General features: G+C 38.3%; 4 protein-coding genes and 1 long non-coding RNA gene across 8 annotated transcripts; 4 read left to right on the plus strand and 1 right to left on the minus strand.

Annotated features, from left to right (window-relative positions):
• The first annotated feature begins 1,732 nt into the window (after nucleotides 1–1,732).
• Nucleotides 1,733–2,316, plus strand: LOC143205042 (uncharacterized). The gene is made up of 2 exons (XR_013007723.1): nucleotides 1,733–1,874; nucleotides 1,943–2,316. It is a non-coding gene; the product is annotated as an uncharacterized LOC143205042 (long non-coding RNA).
• A 442-nt stretch (nucleotides 2,317–2,758) lies between these two features.
• Nucleotides 2,759–4,368, minus strand: Mpi (Mannose phosphate isomerase). The gene is made up of 6 exons (XM_076418017.1): nucleotides 3,923–4,368; nucleotides 3,725–3,866; nucleotides 3,520–3,669; nucleotides 3,297–3,464; nucleotides 3,039–3,241; nucleotides 2,759–2,987 (listed from the first exon to the last, which is right to left on the minus strand). The coding sequence occupies exons 1-6, from the start codon at nucleotides 4,235–4,237 to the stop codon at nucleotides 2,790–2,792; spliced, it is 1,176 nt and encodes a 391-aa protein (XP_076274132.1). The 5' UTR covers nucleotides 4,238–4,368; the 3' UTR covers nucleotides 2,759–2,789.
• A 359-nt stretch (nucleotides 4,369–4,727) lies between these two features.
• nSMase (neutral sphingomyelinase) lies at nucleotides 4,728–8,563 on the plus strand. Of its 2 annotated transcripts, XM_076418015.1 has the most exons (6): nucleotides 4,728–4,836; nucleotides 4,895–4,934; nucleotides 4,994–5,167; nucleotides 5,229–5,424; nucleotides 5,484–5,641; nucleotides 7,393–8,563. In XM_076418015.1, the coding sequence occupies exons 2-6, from the start codon at nucleotides 4,897–4,899 to the stop codon at nucleotides 8,045–8,047; spliced, it is 1,221 nt and encodes a 406-aa protein (XP_076274130.1). In that variant the 5' UTR covers nucleotides 4,728–4,836; nucleotides 4,895–4,896; the 3' UTR covers nucleotides 8,048–8,563. The 2 variants fall into 2 exon arrangements, with proteins under 2 accessions (XP_076274130.1, XP_076274129.1); XM_076418014.1 differs by having other exon boundaries at nucleotides 4,775–4,934.
• A 738-nt stretch (nucleotides 8,564–9,301) lies between these two features.
• Nucleotides 9,302–14,042, plus strand: LOC143205020 (calnexin). Of its 3 annotated transcripts, none has more exons than XM_076418011.1 (9): nucleotides 9,302–9,451; nucleotides 9,681–9,785; nucleotides 9,842–10,398; nucleotides 10,454–10,744; nucleotides 10,807–11,098; nucleotides 11,158–11,298; nucleotides 12,061–12,186; nucleotides 12,482–12,694; nucleotides 13,580–14,042. In XM_076418011.1, the coding sequence occupies exons 2-9, from the start codon at nucleotides 9,714–9,716 to the stop codon at nucleotides 13,634–13,636; spliced, it is 1,749 nt and encodes a 582-aa protein (XP_076274126.1). In that variant the 5' UTR covers nucleotides 9,302–9,451; nucleotides 9,681–9,713; the 3' UTR covers nucleotides 13,637–14,042. The 3 variants fall into 3 exon arrangements, with proteins under 3 accessions (XP_076274126.1, XP_076274124.1, XP_076274125.1); XM_076418009.1 differs by lacking the exon at nucleotides 12,061–12,186 and adding an exon at nucleotides 12,285–12,419; XM_076418010.1 differs by lacking the exon at nucleotides 12,061–12,186 and adding an exon at nucleotides 12,285–12,419 and having other exon boundaries at nucleotides 9,405–9,522.
• Nucleotides 14,043–14,098: 56 nt separating this feature from the next.
• Nucleotides 14,099–18,153, plus strand: LOC143205018 (WD repeat-containing protein 48 homolog). The gene is made up of 13 exons (XM_076418006.1): nucleotides 14,099–14,304; nucleotides 14,362–14,566; nucleotides 14,624–14,836; nucleotides 14,893–15,033; nucleotides 15,085–15,190; nucleotides 15,252–15,348; nucleotides 15,402–15,506; nucleotides 15,559–15,759; nucleotides 15,812–15,925; nucleotides 15,984–16,198; nucleotides 16,996–17,203; nucleotides 17,261–17,434; nucleotides 17,492–18,153. The coding sequence occupies exons 1-13, from the start codon at nucleotides 14,263–14,265 to the stop codon at nucleotides 17,588–17,590; spliced, it is 1,920 nt and encodes a 639-aa protein (XP_076274121.1). The 5' UTR covers nucleotides 14,099–14,262; the 3' UTR covers nucleotides 17,591–18,153.
• The last annotated feature ends 564 nt before the right edge of the window (nucleotides 18,154–18,717 follow it).

An 18,717-nucleotide genomic window follows, 5' to 3' on the forward strand; every position in this document is an offset into this window, starting at 1 on the left:
TGCTTCGCAGGCGCGTGTCCCATCGAAGCGAAAAGTTGATAGTAGGACGGGGCAACGCCTGGACAGTACGTCGGGTCCGGTGATATGTCCAATCCAAGAGCTATCAACGCCTCCTGACCAGTTATGCTTTATGAGATGGCGCGTTATCTTGTAAAACCACTATTGGCGTCTTTGGGCCGATTATGGATCAATGCATGGTTCAAATTGATCGTTTATAGTCGGTAGCGGTCACCATCAACTGTTTCACCGGGTTTTAACAGTTCGTAATACACCACGCCGCTCTGATCCCGACTAACACTGGGTATTACCTTGCGACCAAAACGATTTGGCCTCGGTGTCGATCGGCTGGCTTCGACCGGTGATAACCATGATTTTTTGCTGTAAGAGTTTTCAAAATACGTCCACTTTTCATCACCCTCACTGTTCGATGCAGAAATCACTTCTGGTCATACCTTTGAAGCCGTATTTCACAGACGATTTTTCGATTTTCCATTTGCCTGTCATTCAAATGATAGAGGCCACCATCTTGCAGTTTTTAAAATTTTCCCCATTGCTCTTAATCGGTCGCCAATAATTTCTTGGGTCACATTTAACGCTTCTGTCGATTGTTTTTGTGTTCGGGCTGGGTCTTCATCCAATAACTCGTGCAGTTTCGCATCTTCAAAATTTGTCAGTCTACCAGAACGTTCTTGGTCTTGCACGTCGAAATCACCACTTGACGATGACTTTCAGCGACTCTTTTTTTATAAAATAAGAAAAGCAATGCTTGCAAATGTATATTCTCAGGCTCGAAACTCGACATTTACAAAGAGGTATAATCTATTATGGTATATATCTATTACGGTGTTACTTTCGCAAAATATAACGTGTTACTTTTGCAGCTTGATGTCAGTAGAATAAAATTACATATGCGTCAAGTCATAACATTACATACATAAGCCTAGCGACATCTGTTAGAAGAACCGGTAATTACTTTCCATTACACCTGGTATATAAAAAATATAGTATACCATCTGTCAATTTTTTTGATTGTACTGTCTTTATAGTCTCTTTTTCACCAACCAAAATATAACTAGAATGGACCTACGCTTAATATGGGCTTCGAACCACGATCTTCGGCATTAAGTGGGATTTCTAGTCCAGAGTCATGAATTTTAGGCATATTCCCAAGTGAAAAGTGACAAAGACAAAATTAAGAATGAGTTAAACCATCTCGCGTGCTCACCGGCAGGTATTTTGTCAGGAGTTGCTATATATGACGATATAGCTGTTGCATGGCATCCAATCCACTACTATTTTGAACATTCTGACTAAATCGTTCCCCTGACGAAGAAACGTTTATAGTTCTTTGACAATAGTTCGATTCACTGTTGCATTGCATTGCAACATGACAGTCTAAGACATAACTTTATCTTAATTGCCGAATTAAAAAAATGAAACTAACCAAAAGAAATAATTATTTTCCTTAAAATATCTAAAACTTTTACGGACTTGTCGGTATTCAATTAAATAAATGTCTAATTTAATCCAATTACAACCTCATTTTTCCGTCATTCAATTGAGGCGAAAAAAAAACCAGTTGAGGCGAAAAAAACCCAGTTCATTGTTGTGACACTTAAGTGATAAATAAACGTCGGATACGTAGACTTTGAATACGGATAGAACGTAATCCGCTACGAGACACCTCGCGAGACATCTGCGCATAGGTTGCCCGGAATCAGGTTTCTTGGAAAATAAAAATGCAGAAAACTTCGCCATTATTTCGACACATTACCATTGATATTTAAACTAAACGGTGTCACCTAACCTAGTCTAGAACGTTCAGTTCACCTCTGAGTCGTCACGTCGATTAACTGTCTCGAGCAGACACGATGGTAAGTCATTATCTATATAAGTAACCCGTCATCTACGCGATAAACGATATCTGCCTTCGTATTTACAGAATTTCGGAGGCTTCCTCGGGTTTCTCGCCTTTTTCCTACTGGTCGCTGCCACTCTGGCCAGACCAGAGGGCAATGCCACCAACGAACATCACGTAAAACACCGAATCGTCCAGAACCCATTTGCGCCTTTCGCCATACCCATCTTCCTCACGGAAGACGAGGATGAAACAAACAAAATCCGATCGTCCGCCGATTAGCATCTAGTAGGCACGTCTACAACTTAGAGATTATTGAATATCATTACTAACGTTAAGCTAACATATTTTAAATGTTTTATTAATTATTTCATCTGTACAGTATTGTGTAAAATTATTAACAAGATACGGAACTTGCTAAATAAATAACAATGACAAATATTTACTATTCGTTCCTACATATTTTGTTTTTGTTTATCTATATACCTGAACAAAGAAAAATAAATAGCATTGGGTTAAGCAGACTGGGTGGTTATGCAACTTAATAATCTTCATATTGTTTTACAAAATGCATAATATTAGGACTATTTATGGTAAAGTTATAAAAAACATTGAACCTGCGAAAAATCGGATATATGTTTACACTTTCAACATATACAACAATGATACAATTTCTAAACATTTAAAAGGGAAATAGATTATTTAGGGAAAAAATATTTTACTTTTGATTTTTACAAAGAAAAAGGAGATGACCCAACAAACTTAGATGTATTATAAGCGTTATATATGTTCAGCTAAGATAATTTTTTAAACCAGATAACTCGATATTGTTGTTTTATATAATAAAATTTTTTTTGTCTTACTTGAATTAGGACTACTGAACAAAAAAAAACGAGGTGATAATGCTTTATCGTTTTTATTGATTCTAATGTTACACATTTGCTAAGGCTTGGTACAAGAATAATGTACCCTTTAAATTTGTAAAGTCAATTGTGTTATTGGCAGGCAGGAATAAAACTGTACCAGGAACAACTTTACCATTGACATAATCAGCCTCTCCTGAAACAACCAGGATGATGCTAGCACTACTCCTTTTGGCAGTTTCAAAAGAGGTTTCACCCTCAGGCACCTACAAGTATACAGTAAGAAAATGTCGAATGGTGAATAGGTACACAATTACCTCGATCTGCACGACAGCAAAATCAGGCACTGGTGGTTTAAAAATCACAGAAAAGGCATCTTCACGGATGGGAGAGAACAATTTATCTTCTGGCTTCTCTCCTTTGTATATTAGCATGTCGCACAGAGTATCCACATCCACAAACTTGGGAGTCAGTCCAGCTCTGACCACATTATCAGAACATGCCATGCACTCAACACAATCTAAGAAAAAATTCAATGCACATATTAACTTACACAAACCAATTTAAGCACTTACCTCCAAACAGATATGCATGAGGTTCATTAGCTCCCAAAAATATTGCCTCACGTTCACTTAACTTGAGATAATTCAAGAAATACACCATTAAAATACCATTATCATATGGAAACTGGGAGTGTAACCTCTCCACCAAAAATACCAGGTGGGCTTGTCTTTGATTCTGGTCTGCAACCGAACAAAATCTTGGTCAAAAATTTTTTAATGGATAATGGATTCATACCATATGTTTGAAACCTCTCGAATAAACTGTCAATGCAGGTACGGATTTTCTCCTTGGAGCAGGTCAAAACGGCTCTGAAAGCATTTTGAACTAATTGACATTCATTATTGAGAGTCTCATGTCCTATTATACATTGCAATTCCGGTATATCTACAAGAAGGACGACACAGTGAACCAGGGTCTTTCTTTCATCACCGTAAAATACCTTTAATGAAGGATTTGACTTCTGGTAGGGGTTTGAATCCACATAATGCTTCAAAGGGCGTCAGAGCAATAGCCATCTCAGGTTTATGGTTTGGGTCTTTGTAAATATTGGGGAACTTTGAATGTAATTCAGCTGCATGATCCTGCAAATAGTTTAGGATCAATTCAGTGTTGAAACACAGCATAAAAAAGAACATACCTTGGAAGGGTGAGCTTGAATGGATAACGCCTTGTCTACGGACAAAACTTTAAACAAAAAAGGTAGCTCATTGAACTCTCGTAAGACATCATCGCCCAGATACTCTGGATGTTCTGTTATAGCATCTGATAGCTTCTGTTTGGTCGATTTTATTATCGAAGGCGCATTCACGTGAGTCCCCATCCATAATTCGGCATACGGCAGCGATTCCTTCACCTCGAAACCCTCATTCGCGCTTTTCTGCAGTTGCGCTACTTTACTATCGGCTCCCTTCTTGCCCCATTCGTAATTTTGAACGTTACAGCTTAGCTCCATCTCGATCAATTACGTCTCCGATAACCCTTGGAAAATTACGTGTCAAACTGCTATAAAATCATTTAATTTTGTTGTTTTATCCATGACACCGCTCCGCTTCGTAACCTCAATCAATCAAATTCGACCTCCATGACCTTGTCCTTTTTTTTGCGGGTTTACATTCATTTTACTAAATGAACAGCCAATCAGACAGCTCGGGAATCAGCTGGGAATTGCAGAATTAAACTGGGAAATTCAAATCGGTGTCAAAACTGTACTATCGTGATGATTTAATAAGGAATCAATCAGATAATTGTGCAAATATATTATAGATTAAGATTAACATAACATGAAAATGTATGTCAATCAATAAAATTGTACATTTTTATAAGAATATACGATACATAACGACAGGAGATCCGAATTTACCCGTTATTAAACGAACGTGATTCGTTCATTCTAGTGTTGTTATTCGCTAAATTTTTAGAAAAATGAATGGTTCTGTTCTTCTTTGTCCTGTTACAGGGTTTAGCTACCATCACCACCACAAAAAAAACAAATCAGGAATAAAAAACGTACACAACCTTCAATTTCTCCTAGTTAAATTGGACGAAAAAAAGGCACGACAATCACTACATTTAAATTAGAAACCTTTATTTTTGTTTGTTTTTGTTATAGTTATGTCATTAAATTTACGAATTTTCACATTAAATTGTTGGTAAGATAAATGTCAGGTGACTTTTATTGAACAATATGCTTTAAAGGGTGGCATTGCAGGGGTCTGGCGGTGGTATCCAAGGATAGAAAACCTCGGATGCACGCCATCGCCGATCTGTTAGCCTCCAGCCAGTTTGACGTCGTCTGTTTGCAGGAAGTCTGGACGGATTCGGATTATAATCTGATCCGAGAAAAATGCAAGGAAGTCCTGCCTTATTCCCACTACTTTTACAGGTATTTTCCGATGAGTGTTCACGATTGAAAGTGTGAGTAACTGTTCAATTTATCGTTTAAGCGGGGTCACGGGGTCGGGTATATGTATCATGTCGAAACACCTTATCGAAGAAACCTTTTTTCATCAATGGTCAGTGAATGGATACATACACAAATTGCAACACGGGGACTGGTGGGCGGGGAAAGGTGTTGGACTCTGTCGCCTGAAAGTTGTAGAGGGTGCAGAGACTTTTTACGTCAATGTTTATTCAGCTCATGTAATACCATCATCATTTCCATTGTTCGCAGGGATATCTGATGGTTAATCTTGTTTCAGCTTCATGCAGAGTACAATCGGGCTTCCGATGATTATCAAGCGCATCGTGTCCTGCAAGCCTACGACACAGCTCAATTTATTTTGCTCACTTCTGGTATGGCGGACCTAGTGGTTTTAGCTGGCGACCTGAATACGGAACCTGGAGATCTATCGTATAGGTATTAAAAGTAAAAAAAATAATCCAATGAAAATGGATATAAAAATAGGAAAGGTTTTGAAAATCGGTATTTTTTCAGACTAAGTAATTTATGCAATAATGAGGAACCTTTAAATACTTCGATATATTAATGTTTGTTATTAAAAACATCAATATCTATATTTAAAAAAAAAATCGATACCTTTTATCACTTGCTATATCCTAAGCACCTGTTTGGTAATGTTTTTTTCAAACCATGACGTCAATAAGACAGACATGTACGATCGACATTCTCCATTTTAATAATCTTTTGGGAGAAATAGGGATAAAGTTGTTGGACTCTTTGAGAAGCCCTTTATTTTTATAAATGAAGCTGGTAGAGCAGTCACCAAAATACCTAAAAAGTCTAAATTTTCAGTCGCAGCGTTGCCAGATTGAATGAATCGTAGTTATATATGGAGAATATATATTGCAGACAAAAATGTATTAAAGTAAAGTGTCCTACTGTTGATACTGGGTATGAATGTAAAGTCCCACAAGGAATAGTCACCCCAGGTCATGTTACTTACTGGCCAGTGGGTAGCATAGAAAAAAAAATGGTAGGTAGACAAGAGTCTGGTTCTGGAGAATCCCCCCAACCGCTCAAGGATTTTAGTCTGCAATGTTGCCAGTTGTTGAAAATTATACGTATATTTGAAGAAGAAGCAACCATTTCATTCATTAACATCTATTTACCTTTATAATTACTCAATAATATATCTTGCGCAGCACTAAAAAATACCTTCATTGTTTCCTCATTGAATCGATATCTCTTCTCTCTTCAATATGCAAAAACAGAATGGAAACCTGTCCCTCAATTCATTCAATAAAAGCAAGGAATGCAATTCAAATCGGTATGCTTTAAGCTTACTGAATATTATATTGGTTTGCTTACTGAATGTTATATAAATCTGTATAAGTCAATAAATTTTGTCTTTTCAAATTGTCACTACTTAAATTAGCTTCTGTTCCATCCAATATATCATCTATCGGAATTTTAGTAGCTAGTTTGGCTGCAATCATATTTTTATCTGATTAAAGGAGATTTTAGGAGTAGTAACATTTTTACCAAAATAGAAACCCCCCACCTGAAAAACCTTCAACTGAGCCAAACTTCAATGTTCTTATTCAATTTCAATGCTGTGGATTGTCTATATGATCAATGAGCTGTGATTCTGATGAGATATACTCACATAAAGGACATCGAGTCATATTCATCTGTACTTTTACTTTCACAGAGTCAACTCTGTCTGGGATATAAAGAATTCGGTACAGAACCTATTTGCAAAATTAAAGTAAATATTGAATGGATGCTTGAATGTAGTCTCCTCATGTGTTTGTTCATATTAAAAGTGTTTTTGGACAATATTCACAAATCGATGGTTTATCCATTACTGCCTACCATTTATAATCAAAATATGAACGGCACAAAAACGAATAAACTATAACCAATTCTGAACCTTAAAAAACAGAACTCCTACCAGTGTCAGGATCAAATATTCGCAAATGGCAACGTCGCATAATCAGGCGGAAACGACCGAAGTTTACCGAAAACCGGTTGTGATTCTCCAGAAATAGACACTACTAGTGGGTAGACCAGACATCTATCATTGATTAATGACTGAATTACAAAGAACTACGAAGAAAAACAAAAATCTCTTTCCTCAACCTTGTGTACAATCACTAATTTTAACTGCTATTTTGAGGATTTCCGCTTATTTTTGTTCCCTCCAGGGTGATCCTCAGCATGCCCGGCCTGACGGACGCTTACATGCAATCCGAGGACCTCTCCGAGGAAATGTACGCTACCTGCGAGAACTGTAAGAACAGCTACACGCCGTCGTCCCTGGTCAAGAAGAACATACTGGGGAAACGGATCGACTACGTCATGTACCACCCGGGCCTCAACGTCAACGCCGAACTGAAGAGCTACACGCTGCCCTTACCGACGCGAGTCCCCAAACAGTCGTACAGCTACTCGGACCACGAGGCTATCCTGGTCGAGTTGGCGGTGAGTCGCGCCGCGAGCTCCAGCAGGATCCTGCCGGACGACAGCATCAAATCGGCCGTGCTGGAGGAGTGCATCATGCTGTGCAAGAGCGCGATGCGCAGCATCAGCAGGACTAAGGTCCTGTATTGGTTCGGGGTGATGATTCTGTTTCCGCTGCTCGTTGTGACTATAGTGATGCCGGCCGTGCTGGAGACCAAGTTCTTCGACACGTATCCCGCGCTGTTCAACGTGCTGAGGGTCCTCGTGACAATCCTAATCATATTTTGTTTCCTGATGGCAACCCTGTGGAGCAAAATCGAAATGCACGGCGTCAAGTCCGGGAAACTAGCCATGGAGGTGTCGTTCAATAAAATCAAGGCAACGGGAACGGTTTCATAGTACCCCACTTACCAAAAGCACTATTTAACTCCACCGGCACAACACTGATAACACTCTTTCACTGTATTCAACTATCCAACACATTATCCGAGATAATGGATCCACATTCCGCAAAACTTATTCCTCCGTTACCCGGTCAACTAGCCAATAATTCTTCGACTTTCTCCCGAAACACTAAAAGATTCTTCCCGACTCCAAAACGAAACCATTCCACAGTAAACGAGCTCATATCTCTTGTAGATCTAAGAATACCAGTACTTAAAATAAAGAGCGAAAGAGAGAGTGAGAGAATAGTCACGAAAATTGATGCAAGTTCAGATGAGACAACAACATGACCATTTAGATTTCTTGTGCCAAACAAGAAGATTTACTTATATTTACCCACTGCTCATGTTTTATAACTGATAACAGAACCATTACAAAATGTATGTGATAAATTAACATATTATATTTCCTGTATGAAGCTCCAATTACTATTAGGATAATGTATTTTTTAATATAAACATTCATTATTTATGTCGCGTTTTTTATTTCATGCCTTTTTATTGCACTTGTTTACGTCATTAATTTTCTAGGATCTCAAGATATATTACGATTTCCTATGGACAGCCGATCGCAGTGGCTTTGGCATATTGAAAATAACTAATGTCAAAGCAAAAACTGTCAACATTTCCTGAACGAAACCCCGATTTGTATTTTTTTAATATAAACTGATAATTTATAGCGTACTTTTATTTCGTGTCTGTTTATTGAAGTTACTTACACTGTCCTTATACGCATATACTTATATCATTTTATAAATTCTGCAAAGTACAAATGAAAACATACAATATTATGAAACGTCGATATTGCCTTTAACATATCATAATCCACCGTCGAAGCAAAATTTGTAATATAGTATAAATTGTCAAAATAATGTTCTCTGGAAATATTATATAATAATATCCAAGTTATAATTACTTCGATGCAGTAGACCCCTATTGTATCGCGTTACCTAGATAATTTAATTAACGCTAAGTTAATATACTACGTCCGGTTATTGAATTCATTCATCCGCCCGCCAAAAACGAAGTTTACTTGGACATATGGACAATTTTCATTGGCCACCAGAGACGTGTGTCGTTGCCAGATTTACGTCCCGGCTATACAGAACATTGATTTTTTTAATTTAATTAGGTACTCCCCTACTCGCAGTAACACTTTCTTTTTAATATGCTCAATATAATCATACCATTTTTAACTATGGCTAGCATTACTGTGTATGCTCACATTAAATAGTTAGCACTGACAACGTTGAAGTCCTCGAGTTTAAATGTCAACCGGTGACAGTTTATAGTTTAGTTTTCTAGAGTTTTTCCGTAAAGAGTTCGTGTTTTGGGGTTCTAATAATTAAAGCCGTTGGATGTAAGTGGACATTTTTTTATCCAAAAAAATGTTGAGATTTCCGTTTTATTTGTAATTCGTTTTAAGGTTATGTACGTTATATTTCAGCTTTCATAAATATTTAATAGGCATTCAGGAAAACTGTAATTTATAATGTAAAATAAATTGTCAATTTTATTAGTGCTATTTTATATACTGTCACTGCCGCGTGTCTTTAAACATATTTTAAAGTAAATCATTAAACTTTTAGGGTATATATGCTGGCACATTTGAATATATAACAATGAAACTTTCAATACGAAGTATACTTTTATTTATATATTGTATTGGCGTGGCGCAATCTGATGACACAGAGGTATGTACAAACAATTTATTAATCCGATCGCCCTTTAAATAACGTTGCATTAACAGGACGGCGTTACGATCGAAACTGAGGACGACCCCACTGACTCAGAATATCAATATAAAAGTCCACAACCCCTAGATGAGTCAGCGGTCTATTTTGCCGAACACTTCGACGATCTAGCCAAATTCGATGAAAAATGGGTGCGATCCGAGGCTAAGAAGTACGGTCTAACCGACGAGATATCGAAATATGACGGCGTCTGGTCGGTGGAGCCCGCAATCAAGGACGCCCTGAAGGGCGATCTGGGTCTTGCCCTAAAATCCAAGGCGAAACACGCCGCTATATCCGCTCCCTTGGTTAGACCATTCGTGTTTGACACGAAGCCTTTGATAGTGCAGTATGAGGTACTGCTCCAGGATGGCCAGGAGTGCGGTGGTGCCTATATAAAATTACTGAATGACAGATCAGCTGACTTGAAGAATTTCCATGATAAGAGTCCTTATAGTATTATGTTTGGTCCTGATAAATGCGGTAATGATCACAAGTTACACTTTATCTTCCGGCATAAAAATCCAAAGAATGGTTCTATCGAAGAAAAACACTGCGAGAAACCGAAAGAAAGGTTGGTGCTTCTGTTGGTTAATGTGGAGTAATTGTTGTTTGATTTGTTCTCGTAGGTTGGAGGAAATATTCGCAGACAAGCTTCCTCATTTGTATACGCTGTTATTGAATCCAGATAATAGTTTTGAGGTTCAGATCGACCAGAAACGCGTCAACTGGGGCAGTTTGTTGGAGGATTTCACGCCGGCCGTGAATCCCCCGGCGGAGATCGAGGACCCCACCGATAAGAAACCGGAGGATTGGGACGAAAGGGAGAAGATCCCGGACCCGAACGCGGTGAAGCCGGATGATTGGGACGAGGACGCTCCCGCCCAGATCGTCGACGAATTGGCGGTGATGCCTTCAGAGTATGTCGATCATTGTGTTTTTTTGTTTTCATAAAATATTTCCACGGATAACTGTAACGTAGATGGTTGGAGAACGAACCCACCCATTTACCGGATCCCAAGGCGGAAAAACCTGCCGACTGGGACACGGACATGGACGGCGAGTGGGAACCTCCCCTGATTGAGAACCCCGCCTGCGCCGACGTGCCCGGCTGCGGTCCCTGGGAACCCCCGCTCGTCAACAACCCCGCCTTCAAGGGCAAATGGCGTCCGCCGCTGATAGACAACCCGAACTACAGGGGCAAATGGCGCCCGCGCAAGATCCCCAACCCTGACTTCTTCGAGGACAAGCAACCGTTCCGGATGAACGCGGTGGTAAGGCATTTCGAGCTCGGTCGCGTCCAGGTCACTGATTCCCCGTCTCTGTTACGTAGCACGCGGTGGGATTCGAACTGTGGTCCATGTCAAAGGATATCCTGTTCGACAACATCATCATTACCGATGACTATGCCGAGGCCGATCGATGGGCCAAGGCCACCTTTGGGAAGAAGAGGCAGAAAATCGCCAGAGATTCCGTGAGTAAACCCTTCCTCTTCTTCCTTATCTATCTCCACGGTAATTAAGTCAAGTATGGGGTGGGCCATCTGTCGGTGTGATTTTATACAAATTGTATGTGTAATATGAACAGGAGGTGTCCAGAATCCATTCTCCGTTTTTTTGAATGTACATGAAAGTTTGTTCAACTTTTTGCAGCATTATTGCATATTTCCTAACATTCCTTATTTCGAACTTTAACTAAAAAAAACTTGTCAGTGTCATGTGGCGTCACATTTATGTAAATATTAGGAGGCATAATGTTAAATTATGTTTCTTGTTAATGGTTATGACGTGTGAAAAATAATTATACGACTTTTACTAAAGTTTATTACATTCAGGTTTTGATATTTATAAATTCTGTGGAGCAAAAATCCTTTTTTGACTCTTCCAGCATCACCAAATCAACTCTTTGCAAATTAGAGCTATTTGCATTTTTGAATCCTTGTTCCATGGCTAACATTTCTTTCTATAACTCGCAAATTAAACAACTGATATTTATAATGCCAGGAAGCTCAATAAGAAAGCGTATAAAAACGATTAAAAAACATAGAGATTGTCGAAGTTCACACCCTAAATATGAGAATATATATAAAATCCTATTTAACTATGACATTACCAAATGAACATGGACAGATGACCCATTCCATAGTCGGTAATCAACAAAGTTGTGAAAATAACGAGGAAGCCATGCCTTATTTATTCACTCACTTTAACGCCTTCTTGATGTTATAACATACCAGGCAGCTCTTTGGGGCAGGATCTTGAGATCACTCAATTACAACATCACTGGTTGGACCGCATACTTTATCTATTGCTCCATTCCGGTGATGTTCTACATCAACTACTTATACAAGTGTGTTAAAGAGGTAAATTCGTAAATAAGAAACGCTCAATCGGTAGAAATCGCAGTCGCCTCGTTCATTGATCCTTTAGTGCTGGTTGTAGTATTTGTTTTTTTTTTCAGGAGAGTGTAGTACAAAAGCTAGCCAACCTGACCAATGATTATCCCATGCTTTGGGGTGTGTACATAATTGTTTTAAGTATCCCCGTAGTTTTTATATTGTATTTATGCTGTAAGCCGTCTGCTAGTCAAGTTCAGGTAACGCGATCCCACGAAATCCCTCAAACCTTCACTAACGCACCTTCATCCCAAACGTGTAGGAACGCGACGCCGAGAAAAAGAAGACTGATGAACCGACTGAAGACGTAGATGGTAAGGAGGAGCCTAGGGAGTCGAAAATCACAGAGATCATCGAGGAGAAGGAGCAGGAGGGCGAGGGGGAGGCGCCGGAGGAAGGGGAGGAGGACGACGACGAGGACGCGGAGAAGATATCCAACCCCGACACCGACGAGGAAGAGCCCGCAGCGAACGATGTAAGGATCTTCGTTTTGCTAAAAGGGAACCCCTCAAGTTTATTCGGTTATGTACCTGTGGTATGGTATTAATTCATAATGACCTCTTGATGAGTTTTTTTTTGCAGTATAATGACTGCATTTTTTATATCCAAAATATCCCCTTTGTATTTACTTCATATAATATATTACAGACCATAGTTGCCAAGTATACTCTTTTTGCAGTAGAATTACTATTTTATTGGTTTAAAATCATCTTACTGCTAGGCAAGAGGATAAGTTTCTACAACAGTTTCCTATTTAAATTGTTCAGCAGATGTTTGTAAATGACAGCAAGCACCACCAAGTGCAGAGTACAAGTTTATCTACATTGTACATTTTTTGTAGTATAATGACTGCCTCTTTTATCTCAAAATATTCCCTTTGCATTTATTCCCTATAGTATTTATGATGGCTATAGTTGCCAAGTGTATTATTTTTGCAGTAGAATGTCTATTTGTTTTTTACCGTTATTTCAATCTTGTTTTGTATCGTTTTTGCGAAGGTCATAGTTGCCAAGTATACTCTTTTTGTAGTAGAGCTACTACCTTTTTGCTTTAAAATCATCATATTGCCCTTACTGACTTTTTCTACCACATATAACTGTGGATATTCCATTTTAATTGCAATACAAGATTCAATTTTTTTTTTACTTTTATACGACAATTTTCCATTTAATTTGTTCAGCAAATGTTTGTAAACCACAAAATACAAGTACAAGACTGTTGATTTTCCATTTTGAACTATCGTATTTATCTTTTTGCTAGTTACAATACACATTCCAATTTATACGTATTTAACGAAATTATATTGCGGGGTTCCAACATATCTAAGTAGGCCGTGATTGTATTTCCATCTGTTTTGCAGGAAGAGGCAGCTCCCATCGGCGAGGGTACGAGAAAACGAAAAGTCAGGAAAGATTGAGACTAGTTTTGTAATTTTATACCACTTAGGCTATTTTTTGACTTTATGTTAGTTAGTTAGCAAAAAAAAGATATATATCAATGGAGGGAAAATTAGAGGATAATTTTCATGGGTATTATTATTATTATTATTATTAATGGTGTGTCTAGAGTAGCGTAGGCACCTTACTTACCCTCTTGGTATATATTGTATAAAAAGTTCGAATAATTTCGGTTGACAGATATATATACTTCACCAAATTCAAACCCATCCGTGGTTCAAGAATCGTCGCAAAAATTAATGAAACATATTTATGCTGATTTTCGTTGTACATACATATATTAAAGCCAATGTTTTGTATCTGTATTGTGTGTGTGTGTTCATTGGAGCTGTATTGTTTTTGTTATTAATTAAACACTGGTATCTAGTATGCGTTTCATTTAAAAAACCCGGAAAGAAAAAAAAAACCTTGACGCAATTCATCGTGGAATGTGCGCGGACGGAGAAGCCATCAACGAACCTAACCTCAAATCTTGTTTATTAGTCGAATTATCTGTTTTAGACGTAGGTATCGAAATATCGTCTTTAAACAATACAAACGTATACATGGATTACGTAAACTGAATTAAATGGGCTTTTAACTCAGTATGTCTAACATAAAAGCTCAGACGGTGCGGAAAAAAGTCCAGGTAAGTTTTGTGGTTTTTTTTTTCGGGTGTTGTTATGTCGTACTAATGGGGCATAAGGTATCTATGGTAATTTGCGAGCGCGAGGAGAGGAAACACCGTGCCGGCGTGAACGCTCTTCAGTTCGATCCGCAATATGATCGATTGTATTCGGCTGGGAGAGACTCGATCATCAGGGTTCATGAACATGAGAGGTTTCTTCATGGAATGGAGCACCACACGGACTGGGTTAACGATATTATATTGTGCTGCGGAGGTCGTCACTGTAAGTACTTGTAATCGTTGTTACATTCCCTGTTTTATTTTAAACGGGCGTTTCCAGTGATATCTGCCAGCTCAGACACAACCGTGAAAGTTTGGAACGCTCATAAAGGTTTTTGCATGTCAACTTTGAGAACTCACAAGGACTATGTGAAAGCTCTAGCTTATGCCAAAGATAAAGAACAGGTAGCATCTGCCGGTTTCGATAAATCCATATATCTGTGGGATATCAATACCCTCACTGCTCTAACAGCAAGCAACAACACAGTCACTAGTAAGAACAGAGAATGGGTATTGAGGTAATTATCAAACACAGTACTTTTTTTTCAGCATCGAGCCTCATGGGTAGCAAAGAATCTATTTATAGTTTAGCAATGAACCCCCCTGGTAGTGTTATAGTGAGTGGTTCCACCGAAAAGGCTCTAAGATTATGGGATCCAAGGACCTGTGCTAAACAATGCAAGCTCAAAGGTATGTTGATGTCTTTACAGTAGGATCTCGTCAATTTTTTTGTTTCACCAGGTCATACTGGTACTGTAAAAGCTTTGGTGGTTTCGAGGGATGGGTGTCAATGTATTTCTGGTAGTAGTGATGGTTCAATAAAAGTCTGGAATATCGGGCAACAGAGGTACAAGTTTCATTAATTCGTAAAACCTCGATTAACGTGATTCTTTTTGTGTTTTCGTCAGATGTATACAAACCATTTTAGTCCATTCGGATTCAGTCTGGGCTCTGCTGGTCACCGATAATTTTTCTCACATTATTTCTGGTGGACGCGATAAAAAGGTGAGCATGTCCATCACTTGGTGATCCCGGTTTTTCATACTGTTTCTTGCCAGGTTATTATGACCGAACTGAAAAATCCTCAGAATACTATACTGGTCTGTATGGAGGACGCTCCCATATTGAAAATGTGTTTCACAGCAGACCAACAAGGAATTTGGGTATGTTTCTGCTTTTTTTCGGTGTGGATTCGTTTAAAACAACATTGCATAGGTTTCGACGTCAAAATCAACGATGTGTTGTTGGAAACTACCGACCGAAAGGAATTTCAAAGAAGACTTGCCGATGCCCACCCAGCCGATCGGCCTGATTCCAGGAGATGCCGCCATCATCAAAGCCAACACCATCAACGACAAGAGACATGTTCTGACCGAGGATTCCAACGGCAACGTCGCGTTGTACGATATACTTAGAGTAATTTTTCTACGTTTCTCCTAAAATCCATTTAATAACTGATGATTTTCAGGCGCAAAAAGTTGAAGACCTGGGGCCGGTTAATTATCAGAACGAGTTAAAAACGCGGAACAGCGAGAGGCTCGTTTACGTCCCGAATTGGTTCAATATGGATCTGAAAACCGGGGTGAGTTCCCGCGGGGTCGGTTTTAATTTCATAATCGCCTGGTTGATCTTCATCGTAGATGCTGACCATCCATCTCGGTCAAGACGAAGTGGACTGTTTCTCCGCTTGGGTGTCGACGAAAGACGCTGGCATTTTGGATCATCCCGAGCCGGACCATAAGGTCAACTACGGCAAGTTGCTACTGCAGTCGCTGTTCGAGAACTGGCGCCGGGTCCAGAGCGACCAAGAGCAAATATACTTCAGCGTTCCGAAACACATTCCATTAATTTTAAGGTAAATATATTTTGTTTTGATAGGGTACGTTTATTTCGTATCGTTTTCGTAATTGCCAAGTGTACGTTTTTTCCAGTAGGACTACTGTTTTTTAAAACTTTAGTTTTTGTGGAGGCCGCAGTTGCCAAATATATACTTTTTGCAGTAGAACAAAACAAATATTCCACATTTTTGTTTCATACTTGTGGATATTATAGTTAATAATTTTTCTGTAGAACTACTGCCTATTTTCGTTCCACACTTATTTCTTATAGATAGTGCTGCCACGTGTGCCATTTTTGCAGTAGAATTACAATTTGTTTTTTACTCTAAGGCTTATTTTGTATTATGTTTTCGAAAACCGTAGTTGTCAAGTCAAACTCTAGTATTTTTTGTTCTAAAACTTTCGTTTTACGTTGATTTCGTGTTATATTTGTGATAGGTCATATTGCCAAATGTATTATTTTTTCAGTAGGACTACTGCCTGATTTTTTTTTGTCGCAACTTTTGGCTTTAGTATTTTGTGTCGTATTGGGGATGGCCATAGTTGCCAAATGTACTTATTTTGCGGTAGAATTACTAAATTCAGACGTTTTTGTTATTTATAATTTCTTAAAGATAAATAAAGAAAACTTTAAAAGGATGTTATATAAGTAGTAAACTATAGGAACTATTAGATCCATCGGAAAATTTTATAAAAATGACATGGAAGTACTGATATACCTCTATTTAGTACTATTTCAGGCTTTATTAATGTATATGCCAATTTTCAAATATGCTTTTATATCTCTTAATTATTTTTCAATTATTCTTTTCAGTGAAATTGGCGGAAGGACTCTGTATCGAGTCCTAGTAGGCGATACAGCGGGAGAGACCGAGAATGCTCTATTGAACGACACAGTTCCGAACTGGGTGATATCCAACATCGAAGATAACTGTACCAGTAAATTTATAAAGATCCAGTTTTACCTGAAACCCCATGCCAGTGTTCCTTTGAATCTCCTCAAGCAGGAGAGGCTGAAGAAAGTACGGAACCGCGGCGAAACCCACCAATTGCGCCGTCAACTTTTTTTTTTCTTTCAGCCCGATCGATTGATAGCCAATGATTTCATACAGTGCCGCAAGGTGGCTGAGCACGTCTTGGATAAACTGTTAGGGGAGGGTACCGCCACTTCCCCAAGCGGGGACGCCGATCCCCAGTCCCAGACCACCAGCGGATACACCGTTGATCAAATTCAACTGTCCTGCTCGGATCAGGTAGGCCGTGCCCCGTCATTCTGTCGTTTCGCCGCTGATTTCCTTTTGTTCTCGCAGGTGTTGGATCACTCGATGGATCTAAGAACCGTGAAGTATTACATGTGGAAGTATTCGTCTGATTTAGTCCTTCACTACAAGATCATAAACAACAAGTAACTGTAGTATGGCCATAAGTTTGATGTTGATACAGGGTGATTAATCACTTCCTGTGATTCAATTTTCTACAGATGTACATAATATGTTGAAACTCAGAGCTCTAGGATATTTTAATGAAAGTGCCAACAGTTTTTTGATGATTTAACATATACTACGACCCAGTGTTAGGAGGACTGGACGAGATTCTACGGCAATCTTCGCGGAGTTTGACGTCGAGGAAAAAAGAATGATATTAGATACATGTCATTTTACTTCTGTTCCATAGCAAATTATATAGCGTCAAAAGCATTTAATGTTAGGTAGTAACTAAACAAAAGTATTTATTACGATTTTTTTAGTTTTAATAGTATATTGAAGGCGAAATATTTATTTTACTTTGCACGGTATGTTTGAGTTGTCGTTATTTGATGTGATATATTTTTTTGTCGATCGTAAACGATTTTGTTATAATATAATGTTAGTGGTTATGATGTTGTTTAGTTTTTAGGGAAGTGATTACAGACAAACCCTGTAACCATGATATTTCAATGATGAGTGTAAAATATATATATTATAGAGTGAAAGAGGATATTTTGTTTTTGTGTGTTTTTTTCTTCCCCCGTTAAATAAATAAAAAAATGATTGAAGTAGGCTTTGAATCAAATTGATTTCGAACTTTTTCCGAGCATTTTCTTGGCTCAAGTAGGCCATGTGTTTTTTTGTGGTTTTATTTATTCCCCCATATTTTGCTACTGAAGTAATTGCGAAATGTAAATGCGAACTGTAATTTTAAATCAAACAGCGAGGTACTTTCCAATAAAAAATACCCCAAGTTTCTGTTTCGATAGTTTTTATGGCTATTTTGATCTCCTTTAGTAGGAAATACTAAATAAATTACAATTAATTTTGTACGGTTTTTCAAGCAAAGAAATTGTAAGTCAAATTATTTTTTTCTGTTCGAATCAAGTAGGCCGTGCATCAAAAACTCCCCATTCTCTCTTCATTATGAACTAAGTATTTGATGAGATTTAAATACTATGAATATTGAGACAAATTGTAATTTATTAACATAATTATTTGTTGTTGACGACGCTAGAAATAATTCTTTACGTATATTTCTAAAGTATCAGTTTTGAATTATTCAACTT

This window comes from Rhynchophorus ferrugineus, unplaced genomic scaffold (genome assembly GCF_030347505.1).
Source record: "Rhynchophorus ferrugineus isolate W39M unplaced genomic scaffold, kcgeb_rfMv2 rfM11, whole genome shotgun sequence".
In the NCBI taxonomy this organism is placed as follows: Eukaryota; Metazoa; Arthropoda; class Insecta; order Coleoptera; family Curculionidae; genus Rhynchophorus; species Rhynchophorus ferrugineus.